Here is a 15,256-nt window from a genome sequence, read left to right as displayed (position 1 = left end):
TGTTGCAGCTATAATTTAAGTTGGGGTTGCAACCCTCGCCGGTTGCCACGGCAACAGCATTAGTATCCTTAGTCACACATCGATCGCGCTCTCCCTCCAGCTTGTCTAAACATTTCGCCCCCGCAATTGACAACCAGCGAGGAGGACGCTCACACAGACCTGTGCAAAATGATGCGAACAAGAAAAGAAAAAATACTGTTTTCAGACATAAGCATAAACACAAAAAACACGAGGTTATCTATCCAATCAAACATTTTATGTTCGGAATATTTGCACTCAACAAAAAATATGCAAACCAAAATGATATTAAACACAACACATAAATGACTAGGTACTTGTCTGTATTATTAGTTAATTAATTTTTTTGAAACAAGGCCCTTTTTGTTAAAATGGTGTAATATATTCTAAAAAGTATATAAAGAAAGTACAAACTAATATTAGTACACAATTTAAAAATTATAATTTGGTTAAAGCACACGCATCCTAACTACTATTATAAATGCGAATGCGAGTTTGTTTGTTACCATTTCAGATCTTAACTACTCAACCAATCTTCATGAAAATTTTTACACATATTGTCAGGGGTACAGAAAAGGACATAGAGTACTATTTATTCAGAAAAAATACTGTTGAATAGTCTCTTCTCTTCTCGATCGTACAGTAAACCTAGAAAATTAGATGATGATCTTGATCAGGACTTAATAAACAAATTTATCAAATTATTGTATTTCCGATGATCTTTGACAAGTATTTAAGACATCAACGTCATCAATTTCTATAAACTTATTTACATATATTTATATGCATCTCATACGCTATGAGCGAAAAATAGGCCTTATCCTTTTGCAGTAGGTATCTAGTTCTCGTATTGTCGAGGATTAGGAATATTTGTCGTAATTAGGGACTTTTTTTTCAAATTGTTTGCTCTCAACACCAACAAATAATAGTAATTCGTAGGAAAATCAATAGGTCAATACTTCCATTAAGAAAATGTGCTCTTTCAAATTATGCCCAAGTTACTTTTTTAATTTGTACATTTTACTATTAGACGTATAGTAAAAAATTAGTTATTTCAGTTTTCAGTTAATAAAAAAAGACGTACCAACGGCGTTCTTTTCCTCTTAATTAATAAACTTTCTCGTAAATATCATACGTTCTGAAAAAAAGTAAAATAAAAAAAAATAATAACAAAATGAGATCTATTTAATCCTATAATTTTTCTTTTATTTTTTCGATTTTCAATTTTTCAAAGAATTCTGTAATTTAACATTACAAGGCGAAGTGAAGAAAAAGCATAATTCAACCAGAAAATTTGCAAAAATCAAGGAAATTTAATTAATTAAAAACGGCCAGCGCCCTTGTTTAAACATCTATAATACTCGAATCATATTATCAGTTTGAATTAATTTTATCAAATGATTGGATTTTATGCAATTACAGATTTTGTAATTCGAGTGCGACATACAGGTAGGTAGGTACATTGCCAAATAGGAAATCAAATTAAGTAAGGAGAATGAATTGGGCAATCAAAACAACAGATGTACCTACATAAAGAAATTTAGTTACAAAATTTTCTTTCGATCTTTTACCAGTAAGTTTAACTAATCAATAACCTTATCGTTCGAAACTCCAAAATAATATTCATTTTTTCAAAAAAGTGCGAATATATAGGAGATAAACCGAATTAAAATCGAAGTCTAAAAGGAATATGTATTGGAAAAGATTTCTGATACGCAGCGAAAGTGAACTGAAGAATCAAGTATTTTGACATTATTAAACCAAATATATATGGTAAACAGTTAATGATAAGGCAGTAAAGTTTACGAATTTTCCGTTTATATTCAGTGGGTGCATGAGTCTCATCAATACTTATACTTTGTACTTTTGTATTTATATTTTTGTGGTCTACAAATAAATCAAGGAACTGATTTTTATATGCTTATATTAAGACAAAGTTGTCCGATTTGTTCTTAATTTATTCGTAAAAATAGTCATCACTTGTTTGTGAACGATTGTACAATGTTTTTAAAAATGATAAAGCTGTTATCAAAACAAAGCTCTACATAAATGGCATAAAGCTCATTTTAATTGGTTAATTGTGGACTCTGATTGTTTCAGGGATGACGGTTGATTGAAGATGGCCTCACCGACACCCTCATTAGAATCATTACCAAGAGCAAATTCAGTTGGATCTTTTGGAGAACAAGCAGATTACTTATCATTTTCGCCATTGGCAGATTCCCCTTTAACAGTAAGCGGTTCATCTCCTCCCGTTTCGGATTCCGTAGACCGCGACAGCGATCCTTCAGATCTCCATTGTTTACAGTGCAAAGAAGTGGTCAACGATCCTAAACTTTTGGCCTGTTTTCACACATTCTGTAGTAATTGTCTTGATAAAAGCAAGTTCACGTGCCCTCGCTGTCAATCAGATTCGATTGAGGGTTTCATTAATAATCTCTTACTGAATTCATCCGAATCTAACGAATCTTTCGTCCCCAGTGTACGTTGCACCGGGTGTAAAACTAAAAAACTAGACGCAGTTGCCCGCTGTGTCGATTGCGTGAATTATTTATGTGAAAACTGTGTCATGGCGCATCAATTCATGCACTGTTTCGAGGGCCACAGAGTGCTCAACCTGACCGAACTAAAAGAAGAGACCAAGAATGGAATCATCACAAATACTTTGACAAACGGAGGCCTAGCCAACAGCAGCGAGAAAGGCACTCTGTGTCCACGACACAAAAGTGAGATTTTGAAATATTTCTGTCGCACTTGTGCAGTGCCTATATGCAAAGAATGCTGCACGATGGAGCATCCCGCCGGCTTACACGAATACGAGCATATTAGCGAAGCGGCCCCGAAGCAGTTGGAAGCAATTACACATGCTATCCAGGAGGCTAAAGCTAAAGCCACAGATATCAGGAATGTTCTAAAGAACGCCGAGCACGCGTCCAGTAGATTACAAGTACAATATCACAAAGCACAAAATGAAATCAACGACACTTTCTTATTCTATCGATCGATGCTGGACGAACGTAAGCAAGAACTGTTAAAAGAATTAGAAAGTGTATTTTCTGCTAAACAAATAGCCTTAGGAGTGGCGTCTCAAAAAGGCCAAGACGCAGTAGAACAAATTTACAAAACTTGCGAATTCGTAGAAAAGCTAAACAAATGTGCAAGTGTTGTTGAAATTCTTATGTTTAGGAAACTGCTAGATAGCAAACTCCAAAGCTTGTTGAGTTTTAACGTAGATCAAAGTGTTCAATCTGCATGCGAACTTGAATTCGTCTCGAATTATCAAGCCATTCAAGTGGGTGTTAGAAACACATTCGGCTACGTGAGATCAAATTCTGAGGTATCAGTGGGACCTAGCAAACAGCCACCCATCGCAAGGCCCACGGGAGGATCGAGTTCAAGCGGAAGCAGCGTTAATGGTTCTTCAGGAAGCATAAATGGCGGTGGCATACACTGTTCGTTTTCCATGACAAATTGTAGTCAATCTACATCACCGTTCGAATCGAACATTATTTCCAAACGATTCAGCAGTGCCAATAGTTTAGGCCCCTTTTCAACCACAATTAGCGATCTTAACTTGAACAGCATAAATCCTTACGAAAAATGGTCTAATGGTGGATCAGACAGTATCTTCCAAAACGGTACAGCAGATCCATACTCTCTCACTTCTGCTGGCACCGACCCTATGTTAGATCTTACTTCCAAACTTATTTCTGCGCCTATATTTCCACCTAAGTCGCAAATAAAACGCCAAAAAATGATCTACCATTGTAAATTCGGAGAGTTCGGAGTAATGGAAGGCCAGTTCACTGAACCAAGTGGCGTGGCCGTGAACGCACAAAATGACATAATAGTGGCCGACACCAATAATCACAGAATTCAAATTTTCGACAAAGAAGGGCGATTCAAGTTTCAGTTCGGCGAGTGCGGTAAACGCGACGGTCAGTTACTTTATCCCAACAGAGTTGCTGTCGTCCGCACTTCCGGAGACATAATCGTTACCGAGCGTTCTCCTACACATCAAATTCAAATTTATAACCAGTATGGTCAGTTCGTTCGAAAATTTGGAGCTAATATCTTGCAACATCCGCGCGGCGTGACAGTTGACAATAAAGGTTGTATTGTTGTGGTGGAATGCAAAGTAATGCGCGTCATCATTTTCGACCAAACCGGGGCAGTGTTACAAAAATTCGGTTGTTCCAAACATCTCGAATTTCCGAATGGTGTTGTGGTCAACGACAAGCGGGAAATTTTCATAAGCGATAATAGGGCTCACTGCGTGAAAGTGTTTAATTACGAGGGGGTGTATCTACGCCAAATCGGTGGTGAAGGAATTACAAACTATCCCATCGGTGTGGGAATCAACGCTTCCGGCGACATCCTCATCGCCGACAATCATAACAACTTCAACCTCACGATTTTCACCCAAGACGGTCAATTGGTATCCGCTCTCGAAAGCAAAGTAAAACATGCGCAGTGTTTCGATGTGGCACTAATGGATGACGGATCCGTCGTATTGGCCAGTAAAGACTATCGATTGTACATTTACCGGTACGTCCAGGTTCCCCCAATTGGTCTCTAAGTTTTGACAACGCTCTCTGACGTGCGGACTCCCTACCACTGTTATTGTTCGTTTCGCAACGTTTAATTTTTAATCTGCCAATGTAACATATATTTTCGGAATTGTTAGATAACTTACGATAAACACGAATCGAATTTTCTGTGCCTCATAATACAAAACAGCGTGATGCTTCACGTTACATACATAAAAAAGGCCAACAATTAGTTTTAGAAGTTTAAATTATTTATTTTTGCGTGAGAACAGCATATTTAATTTTTAAAGAGCAACGTTAAAATAATTTATGTTATGGAAAATGTCTGTTAAATAACTAATTTTTCAATTTAATATAGATTATTATTAGTATCTACTATCTATATGCGGTTTGCTGGTCCTGGATTAGCGTTATGCCGGTAATATAAGTCGCCTGTCAATTCAAACGTTTCATGCAACATATCCAGAAAAGCGAACGCGAATTTGGCAAAGAAACCGTCTTTTTTGTTTCTTCTTTCTTGAAGTTGGTTTATTTGGCAATTTGCGTCTGCTTTTTTGGAATTTCTATCGTTCTTTTATATTGATTACATATTTCCTGTTGGCTGGTTCTTGACCGCGATTTATACAGCTTACGAATGTTAATCCAGCACCGTAAATGTTTAATTTGTATTGCAGCATGGAAGATTCGAAATATGACTTCTAAGCATAACAAGAAAACGTGTTTTCATATAACGTAGTACTGCAAACTCGAGGAATGGACTAAGAAATTGTTTGCTGTTGTAATTCAATTTTAATCAATGATTTTCCTCCGGTAAGACGATAATTTTATGTGCTGACGCTTGACGATACATACAATCGAAAAGAAAACTGTGTTATTCAGATTTATTGAGGAGAAAATTTTGACGGAAAACTGAAAATAATAATTTACCTACTCTTCGGAGTGAAGCGGCCCATTAAAGAGACTAACACCACTCCCCAATTCAGCACACAACAGCAACAGGGAAATAAAATAAATTTTTAATAATAAATAAACTAAAGCTGATCACGAACGTGTTGTGTACGAAAAAAACGAGTGGTGCGTGGGCCATTGTTGTATTTTAAATTGTGCATCAGTTTACATATAATTATCTATTTTAATATTTGTGTAAGATGTTGTGAATGTCTTTAGCATAGCGCGTTGTTATTTTGCGGGAAGCCGCGTTGTTAGCGACCCTAGTCACCCACGAAACACTTTCTGTATCTCTATTTTTGTATTGTTACACTACTGCGTGCCGTGCCCATAGTTAGCTCGTCGTTTTATTTTGTTATTTTTCTATTATCGATTAGTTTAGTAATATTATTATTATTTGGTGCATGCATTAATTCACCATTATTTTTTATACATTTAAGCTCTAGTGAACGTAGTATTTTGTTATTGCTGCCAGAAATAAGATAAGAGTTGGAGATGTTCGACGTGCAGGACGATCTCCGCGCTCTACTTAATGACCAAGACTTAAGTAAGTTTTGACATTTTAGTTATTTCGACATAAAGCAATCAGTGCCTCTCAACTATTACTACTACTACTACTATTATTATTATTATTATTACTATTTCTACGACTATATTTCTCGACTTTTTCTATTTATAAATAAATGTTATTGCTATTATAAGATGTTTGCCAATTAGTACCACAATCTATTGCAATGAATGTTCTTATTCGTTTTCTGATTGTTTTATGTATACGAACACAGTTATCAGTTTATTTATGTCATTATTATCTTATTTATATATTAGTGCTATTTTGTTAAATATGAAACGAGTACCACAAACATTATTGCATTTATTTGGGGACTGTGCGATGATCTCATTTTACAATCAGCCCCCGCAACTGACTGCACTCTTTCGTGACTTGCAGGTGGCCCTTTATGATACACATCTGATCAGTGTTAAGTTGTTTTTTACTATGAGAGTACTTTCTATTTTTTCTATTGTTCCTGTAGTAGACCCCTCGGATGTGCCTGCATGAAGTTGCCCCTGAGTCAGTCCTGACTGTAAACACTATTATTTCATCAGTATAAAAGTAGTAGTTTTGTTGTTATTATTGTATTAGTTTTTATGGTAAACTTGTTCTTAAATTAAATGTACATTGTTTTGTTTTTGATTTTTTGTTGTAAAATGCTTTTTTAATTAATAATACCAGTTTCTTGCAGTTTTTATTTAGTTTTTTTTTTATTTTTTTTTGTCAACAAGACTGAACGCAACGTGACTTATCCATCCCTGGCTCACAGCTCGATCGATTCTATTGTCTTCATATAATATTTTATTTGCATTTTCGAGAAATTAATTTTTAATTAGACGACCTTATTGACCTTACTGCTACTACATTGCGTCCATCTCCCATTTTAAACATGAATTTTTACAGGTAATTCCCACAAAGAAATATAGGTACTTTCCGTAAAAAACAATTATGGAAAGGTAGCATCATAAAGACTTCTTCAATTAGTGTAACCTGTAAAGGTGCATGTTTTGTTTTTCGTTAACATTATACTATAAAAAGGGATCAAAATTATTTTACTATTTATTAACTACGATTACGAGTTCTCCATTTAAATTCTTCATAAAAGGGTTAGCCTAATAGTTCTGAAATACGTCTCTTAATGTTTATTTCCTACGAATTCCATAAAAAATAGATTTTGAGAAGCGATTGAAACCTTCAAAATCCCATGTAGTATTTTTTATTTTTTCGATCGTCGTGAGCATCTCATGTATCTATCTAGTGAAGTTGCTATCGGTACAGTCTTGAGTTTGACCGCTGCGCTGCCTAGAGCACGGCACGGATTGAGTTTCTTTTCAATCCTAATTAGTGTAAGTAATATCTCGTGAGAAAGAGAAACATACTTATTGTCTGAACAATCTTCCTGGGCCCAACTTTAGATCCTTACTAGTTGTAGCGTGTGATTTTTGTAGTTTGATAGTCATTAGTTGGTAGAAATAGAAGTTGAAATACTTGTATAAGCAGTTTGAATTTTATTAGTAATCGGGCGTTATCGCGATGTACTTTTTTTTTTTAATTATTATCGAAGCGTTTTCGGAAAGACTGATCAATAACTTATTTTCCTCTGATATAGTCAACTGAGGTGTAGAACAGTTACAATAGGGATACTCACCGTGCGCAGGTTTTTAACGTAAGCGCGAGGCAATCCGTTGGCTTAAGGGATAAAAAACTACAGGCAGCTTTACGCACAACCAACCTGCAGAAAGGCAACTACCTGTTTGACTTATTTAATACAAGTTGTCTAATTAATCTGACCCGAAAGAGCACCAGTTGTCTTGCCAAAGGTTTGCCTCCGATCTATTTGCGCAAGGCCAAAATTTGACTACGTTACGTTTAACCTTCATGTCAATTACTCTAGGGAACACAAATTAACCATTAAAAGTGTACATACTCTCCTACTGTACCACCAATAGTATTACAGTGGATAATTCTTGTTAGGTGGATTGCCGCATTTCATGTAGTTGTATACGTGTACGGGTTCTGAAATAAGTCAGCGGCATTCGCGCATGCGTTGCCGGCCGCCATAATAATAATTTAAGCAGTTACAGAATATGACGTCGAACGTTTAACTTTTTGGAGCCCGTATGTTCGTATATCGAGTCCTTCCTTCGTGGGTTACACATTCCTGTCGCACAATCTCTTGTTATTATGCTGCACGAAATTGTTCCAGATTATAAATTTTTATACCTTTGATGCATTTTGCTCATGTTGTAGATTGTTGTTGTGCACTGTTAATGCGTCACGCCGCAGAGTCCACTACTCTTTCAACCCACTATTATTCCCGGCATTCAATGCGCTCGACAGAATTTCTAACAGACTGTGATTATCGGAAATGCCTTCCCTTGACCCGGACGTTGATAACTGTTGACCGCTGTCATTTCAGACAAATTAAAAAAAAAATCGCAATTTCTCATACCGTTTTAAAGAAATAAGCACAGCAAGAGGTCGCTTTAAGTAGACATACACACAAATAGATCAGGATTTTTGTTAAATATTAAGTCAATATCGTGGATCAAATCTACTTTTCTTATAATTAGTATTATTTGCAGGATTGTGAACTATTTCTAAAGATCTCTTGCATTTTTTTTACTGTTATTTCAAGTCAGAAACATTTCATAAGTGCTCTCTCTGTAATATATGTCTATGCAATATGATATATATTTATATAGTGTGCGTAAAAGTTCGGGAACTAGTTACTGGCATATCGAGGACTATTTTTACCGAAGTCCCGAAAAAGAAAAGTACGAAACGTGACTTCCCTTTTTCTAACCCACTCAAGGTGCGCGCGTCTTATATGCCAAGCTCTTCCAATCTTTGCCCTATTCAAGTACGAACACCAATGTATGTACTTTTTGTACTGACTGTACTAATTACACCAATGCTCCTTGCTTATTGGCTGGAATTAGCGGACCAATGAGAGCGCAGGCCCGCGCCACCGATAAACGTAGCTGCTTATGTCTACCTAGTCTAGTCGTTTTATATCAAATAATATGATAATGTATTTTTATGAATGTGCTTTGTACGTCTCATACTTGCCAATTTCTAACTATATGTTTAAGGATGTAGCTTAGGTATTTGTTAGGACTGATCGATAATATTATGTGTTTCCTGTTGTAAGGCGACTCTAAAATATGGCGCGCTAAAGATTTGTTGTGGCTGGCAGATGACTACCAAATTCATCAGTCTTTACGAATTATTTCAATGAGGTTTTCTTCAATCTGAACCCCAAATTTGGCGAGAATGTCTTATGGCATCACTTTGCCTTTTCTATGCATTCCATAGCTACCTATTATTCAACGAGACCGTTTAAGAAATTGTTACTTTAATCATTTGTAGAATGCAAACTGTAATTCGCAATTGAAAGAAATGCATTAGCTGTATTTAAATTTTTTAGTGGGAGCTACTCAGGCAATGGAATTAAATAATAATAAGCGCACTGAATTTAATTCATGTGAATTTTATAGAATTTTTAACTTAATAATTATAATTAATTAATGGGAACATATCAGTATTCAGGTGCTAGTGATGGTAATAAAATAATGCCTATGTAATTTTATGTTTAAATTATGAATAATATTGCGTAGAGTCATTTAGTGAAATGTGTTATTAATGTTTAACTTTGTTACAACGACATTTTAATTGGAAATGAGGTAAATAATTTTAAATGTAACAGTATAACTAATTAAAGAAAAGAACGTCTCTGATGACCGTAATAGAATTTTTTAAAAGCGCGCACGTTCTTGATTTGCTTTTCAACGTAAGACAGTCCCGGTGGTGCACGAGTTGTCTTTAATTAATTTATCCTTAATGCACTCTCCTCTCACAATATTAGCTGTGTTTTAAGGGTTGACGTGGATTGTGAGTCTTCTGCCAGTCTCTAGCGCCCAATCAAACTCACTCACTACGATTTAGATCTTTGTCCGTCGTGGTTCCTGCCGCCAGTCAAAAAAATGTTGACTAGTTGCCGCAGAGATACATCTGATAGCAATAGAGCGTGTTATTTATTTGTAAATTGCATGTACTAGCATACGAACATATCCTAGCGATATTCACACTCCCGATAATGTGCTTCTTTGCTTGCTTGTGGTGCCGAACTATCTATGTACGAGATGTGTTGATTGGTTACGACGAGAAGGATAGTAATAACGTGATAACGATAATTAATATTATTATTAACGATTAGTGCATGTAGAGAGTTAATATTATATAACCCCCTGCCGCCTAAGCTTAAAAATAATACATTAATTAATTAATTAATTAATATGTGTTTCTCTTGACCGTAAGACTGATGTTAGATGTGCGAAATTGAACTAATAAGGCAATATATTTTTGAGCTATGTTTGTTAACTAATCAAAAATAATAAAAAAACGAAATGTTAATGTTCGTTTGTTATGCAGTAGGGCCCGAATATGGCCGTCTGCTTGGCCTATAGCCTGAAACGCATGCGCCCCTCCTTGCACTCGCACGCTTGATTTCTCTGTGTATTCGTTTTAAATTTGCAGAAGGAAACTCGACAAGGAATGTGCGCAAAGATTGTCATACATTTTCAAATGGTACGAGCCGAAAACTTTACCAGCTACAAGTGCTTAGGTACTTTTACATCAAGTATTTAAGTTACCACCTTATACTGAATCAATGGCACGTGAAACCCAGTCATGTACAGCAAATGCTTTTTGAGTTATTAATTCTTTTTACTTTTATGTCTTCAAACAATTTAGAAAAGTATTTATTTGAACTTGTAGTGGTTCAAAACATGACATTTTGTTAAATTGATTTCAAAACTTATGACCTCATTTCGAAACAATATATATATATACAATTCTGAGGGTTAATGTTGTTTCTTGTAAGACTTCTCAACCAACGATTAGGGAAAAAATGGCTACTGCGGTAGGTACCATGTCAATTTTTGTAGACTTCCGCAAGGACAAGAAACAGAATTTAGGAATGAATCTTTATCATTATGACTACCCAGAATAGCAGAAATATTTGCATATGATAAAAAAAAGAAAGCCAAATTATTTAGCTCCTGTTTCTTTTAGATATTTAAGAAAAATGTAAGTAAATAAGAGCCGTTGTAAGAGTATAAATAAAATCTGTGTGGATCAGATCCGGGTCAGGACAAAATGGTAATCAATTTAAAGGACTTGAAGTAATAGCACGAGCTTGAACAAAATTGATTTCCTAATTGAGACTTACTGAATAACGAGGGTTTGCTGTGCATGACAGGAAACTGATGCGTACTTGAAATAATTCTGTGACTGCAAATTTAAAAGGTGATATATAGTGTACTGATCCAGTGCAACTCACTTGTTTATTGCGGCAGTGGACAATAAAGTTACCCACTTGTTGGCAACTATGTACTAAATTTTCCAAGTATTTTCCACGTTGTTAATCAAAATGTTATTAAATTATTAGGTTAATGTTTACCTCGGAACTTGACACATTCCAGATGAATTTATTTTGATACAAACTGTAGTAGTTCGATGTACGTGTACATTAATTTTACTATGGAGCACATTATCTGGCTAAACATTCCGTACAAACACTGTTGGTCCTGTTACATTTTGAAAATATATTAATAATTTATATGTTGTAATGATAAACTATTTTTAAGAGTCAAAAAGTAACCGTTGTGGACCCGGCCCTGTGCTGGAGTTTATTTATTTATTTATCTGTTTTATTTTATATTCGAAAATTTCTATTTTTCATAATGCAGTTTCTTGTTATTAGATGAAACAAGTGTGCCTAGTCAGTAGAGTTCAGGTCAATTTTAAGGAATAGTTAATATTATTGGGATGTTGTGCAGTTCCGTTCTACAAACCAGCTCGTTCCATTATAATTTCCCCCAAAATTTATTATCGTCCTTGTCGTTTAAGGTTATTATGCAGGGTGCTATAAATTTTAGCGGAATTTACATGCAATCTTAAGGTAACGCCACGTTTTTTTTTAATTCCCGAAAAAGATTTTGAATATTGCTAATTTCTTAACACCACGTTATATGATGCACTAAATCGAGTAAACGTTTTTACCTATTTTACAATTATCTTTGTTCAAGATTCCAATTTCTAGCACTCGGTATAATTATAGTATTTAGTTGGTGTTTTTTTGGTTATTTTCTTACTAGAAGCACTCTTGGTATAAGTCTCTTGAAGTTGTTACATGAGCATAAGAGTGAATATTTTTTGTGTGTTATCTATTTCTACAGTGTTGACGAAAATGTTCAAAGAAATTATATTGTATCTCGTTCTAAACGACGCTGGCAATAATAAATTGGTGGAGTGAAATTACCCGATCTCTAGAACGATGCTGGATTATATGTAAGTCATATTAGGTGAAGAATACGTGGTTTCTACCGATCGCCAAACTTCACCCTTTTCAGGGCACCAACAATTTCATACGCATGTTTCAGCTTTACTGTTTCTCTTGATAGTGTGTTTGGTTAATTACTTTATGAATCGCTTTTACTTATGGAATTGAGTATGATATTTATAATTATACCATATCAGTTTGTTATAAGCGTGTATACTGCAATGGTGTATTTAATAAAGCATTTGATTTGCTTCAAGTCGTCTTTATTTTCTACTATATATTACTTATTAAAAGATTCACATGATGGTAAGGTGTAATCAAATACCTATAATAAGGGCTTAGTAGGTAACTAGTTTAAGTTGATCCATCATTATAAACAACGTTTTAATGTGCACCCACTCCTTTAGAACACAACAAAACAGGGTCTTTAATATGCCAAAAATATTCTTCACATCAAATAGGAGTATTAAGCGAATCCATCTAGTGTAAGCGTCCAGGTACGTAACTACTAGGGGTGTACAAATTGATTTTTTAAAAGTATTTAAATACAAAATGCAAATGCTTTTTTGTAAGCGTCCAGGTACGTAACTACTAGGGGTGTACAAATTGATTTTTTAAAAGTATTTAAATACAAAATGCAAATGCTTTTTTGATTTCCATTTTAAATACGTATTTTTAAAATACTTTTTTCACATAATTACTTTTTTGTAGTACCTATTTAATCTTTTACATTTACTTAAGTAGGTATAAAATATTTTCTAAGAAAACCTTGTGTTTGCTCATTTTTTAAATACTTATTGGAATTTTTCTAGACTAATAGTGATGTTTGCACTATATCACCAGGTGCGAAGTTTAAGTATGATTCATATTTTTCTGATTGAAGTGATTGTGATATAGTTTTTCTATCTTTATGTTATAGATTCTTCAGTTCAGCAACAAATAATTCTTCTATATGCTTCCTTTTTTGCCTACGTCACCGTTTTAATTGGAAAAAAGACACTGATTCCAAAACAGTTTGCTGTGTGAAAGATCAAAGTCAAAATAGGGTTGCAAATAATTTTATTATTGTAAAATCAGCATCAATCATTTTATATCAAGATATTTACAACCCCGTTTTGTTTCTGATCTTTTCCACATTCCAATAATAAGAGAAAGAAATAGAGTCCAGAGTTTCTTTAGCTTTGGGTTCGCCTAAAAAGTGAAATTTTTTGAATCGTTTTAGAAATCGTTTTTGAAGAATTTTGGATTGTATGTATTCATTAACACACCACAATATTTTGTAGTTTTCAGTTTTACACAGCTGGCGTATATTAATTTGATATTGTTTTGCGAGCTGTTTTGGAATTTTGCTAAAGGTGTGATAAATGGTGATTTGGCAAGTGCTGATATCAATTTGGAACTTCAAAATTCCATGAATCATGACATCAAACCCAGAAAACTTCAAAACTTCTACTACCTTCAATAGCCAATTTGAGCAACTTTCATTCATCATTTTATATAATGTTTGATCGGTGATACCAGTAAAAATGTGTTTTACATTTTACAAATGGAAAATATGTTTGAAAAAGTATTTTTCTCAAAAAAGTATTTAAATGCAAGATAAAAATATGTATGTCAAGGCCTAAGCTTTGAAGCAACTTCTTATAACCATCACCCAATACGTTTTGCTTAAGATTAACGCAAAATTAAGCAGTGTTTTTATTTAATGATGTAAAATACTTATTACTTACAATTAGTTCAAACTGAGATGTTTCGAACGTGATTGCTGCATTATTTACCCAAGAAAATATCACTTCCTGGCCAAGAGGTGATAAGAAATAGGATGCGCATCAGGGGAGGATATAAACATGAGGTCTGGCACACTTTATCCTTCATAATGCGTAATATCTCGCAACTCAACAGTCAAGTTGATGTAAGATTACGTATATATGATCGTCAGTTTTACGAAACTCGGGGCATCTTAGATTATATGGAACCTAAAATCTACAAGGTGATCCACCTTTGGTTCATACAAAAAAAGCGTTTCTGTAAGCTGATTATTTATTGGTCGGTTATTATTGATGATAAGGCTGACGCTCAAAGTTCAAACATACTTTATTATTTACAGAAAAATATTAATACATATACATATTTACTTTTAAAAAATTGTTGGAAGTCCAGTCTTCGATCTTCGCGGTCCGGACCTGGACCGCGGTACGCCAATTACCTACCGTTGATCTAGATGGAAGGAAAACCCTTTTTGAAATTAAACAAAGAATAATAATAATTGTGTATTTATTAATCGGGTTATCTTTCTTCGTAATGCACGACTACAGATATTTTTTACTTAATAATTCAAACTACAGACAATGCTACTACTTCGTTTGCTAATCCACAAAGATTGCCGCCCACTGCTATATACAAGTAACCGTTGTTTCCAAAAGTTTTTCCCCATGAGTTCTTCGCTATGTAATGCGGGATTTCGTCAGAAAGGTCGTAACCTACCAGTTGAACTGCGTGATTCATGTATTTTAAGGAACTGCTACAATGAAACTGAATAACACCGCCAATGTAATTTTGCCAGGTGAGGGCATTTATTGATACAGCGATTGGTCCATGAGTAGCCAACAATTTTAAAATCATTTCCTCGTTATCTGCGAAACTATGTAAAGACATAATTATTTATTTTTCTATTGATATTTTTTTATTTTATATAAGTTTTGATATTACGTCATTTTATTTTTAATTACGTATTTTAAATTTTTTGTAGAAATGTTTCATTATTTTTGAAATTTGTAGTAAATGGTCGTTAATTAATGGGTAGATTGAAAATCTCAATCGTATAAAAATGTTTATGTGTTATAC

At 34.4% G+C, this 15,256-nt stretch overlaps 2 protein-coding genes across 4 annotated transcripts in view; one reads left to right on the top strand and one right to left on the bottom strand.

The window, feature by feature from the left end:
* The window catches only part of LOC108737590 (brain tumor protein), a 110,390-nt gene extending 105,539 nt beyond the window's left edge, over positions 1-4,851 (top strand). For all 3 annotated transcript variants that reach the window (XM_018470560.1, XM_018470644.1, XM_018470740.1), the window contains one exon: positions 2,119-4,851. In XM_018470560.1, the coding sequence (XP_018326062.1) occupies positions 2,138-4,597 (2,460 nt within the window). In that variant the 5' untranslated portion in view covers positions 2,119-2,137 and the 3' untranslated portion in view covers positions 4,598-4,851. The remainder of the gene's footprint in view (positions 1-2,118) is intronic.
* Positions 4,852-14,669: 9,818 nt separating this feature from the next.
* LOC108737879 (cathepsin O-like) overlaps positions 14,670-15,256 on the bottom strand; it is a 4,554-nt gene continuing 3,967 nt past the window's right edge. The window contains exon 4 of the mRNA XM_025981007.1: positions 14,670-15,053. Coding sequence (XP_025836792.1) covers positions 14,747-15,053 — 307 coding nt within the window. The 3' untranslated portion in view covers positions 14,670-14,746. The remainder of the gene's footprint in view (positions 15,054-15,256) is intronic.

This window comes from Agrilus planipennis, unplaced genomic scaffold (assembly GCF_000699045.2).
Source record: "Agrilus planipennis isolate EAB-ADULT unplaced genomic scaffold, Apla_2.0 scaffold2, whole genome shotgun sequence".
Classification (NCBI taxonomy): domain Eukaryota; kingdom Metazoa; phylum Arthropoda; class Insecta; order Coleoptera; family Buprestidae; genus Agrilus; species Agrilus planipennis.
The sequence above is the reverse complement of the archived record's forward strand: the minus strand, read 5'-3'. Positions and strand labels throughout refer to the sequence as shown.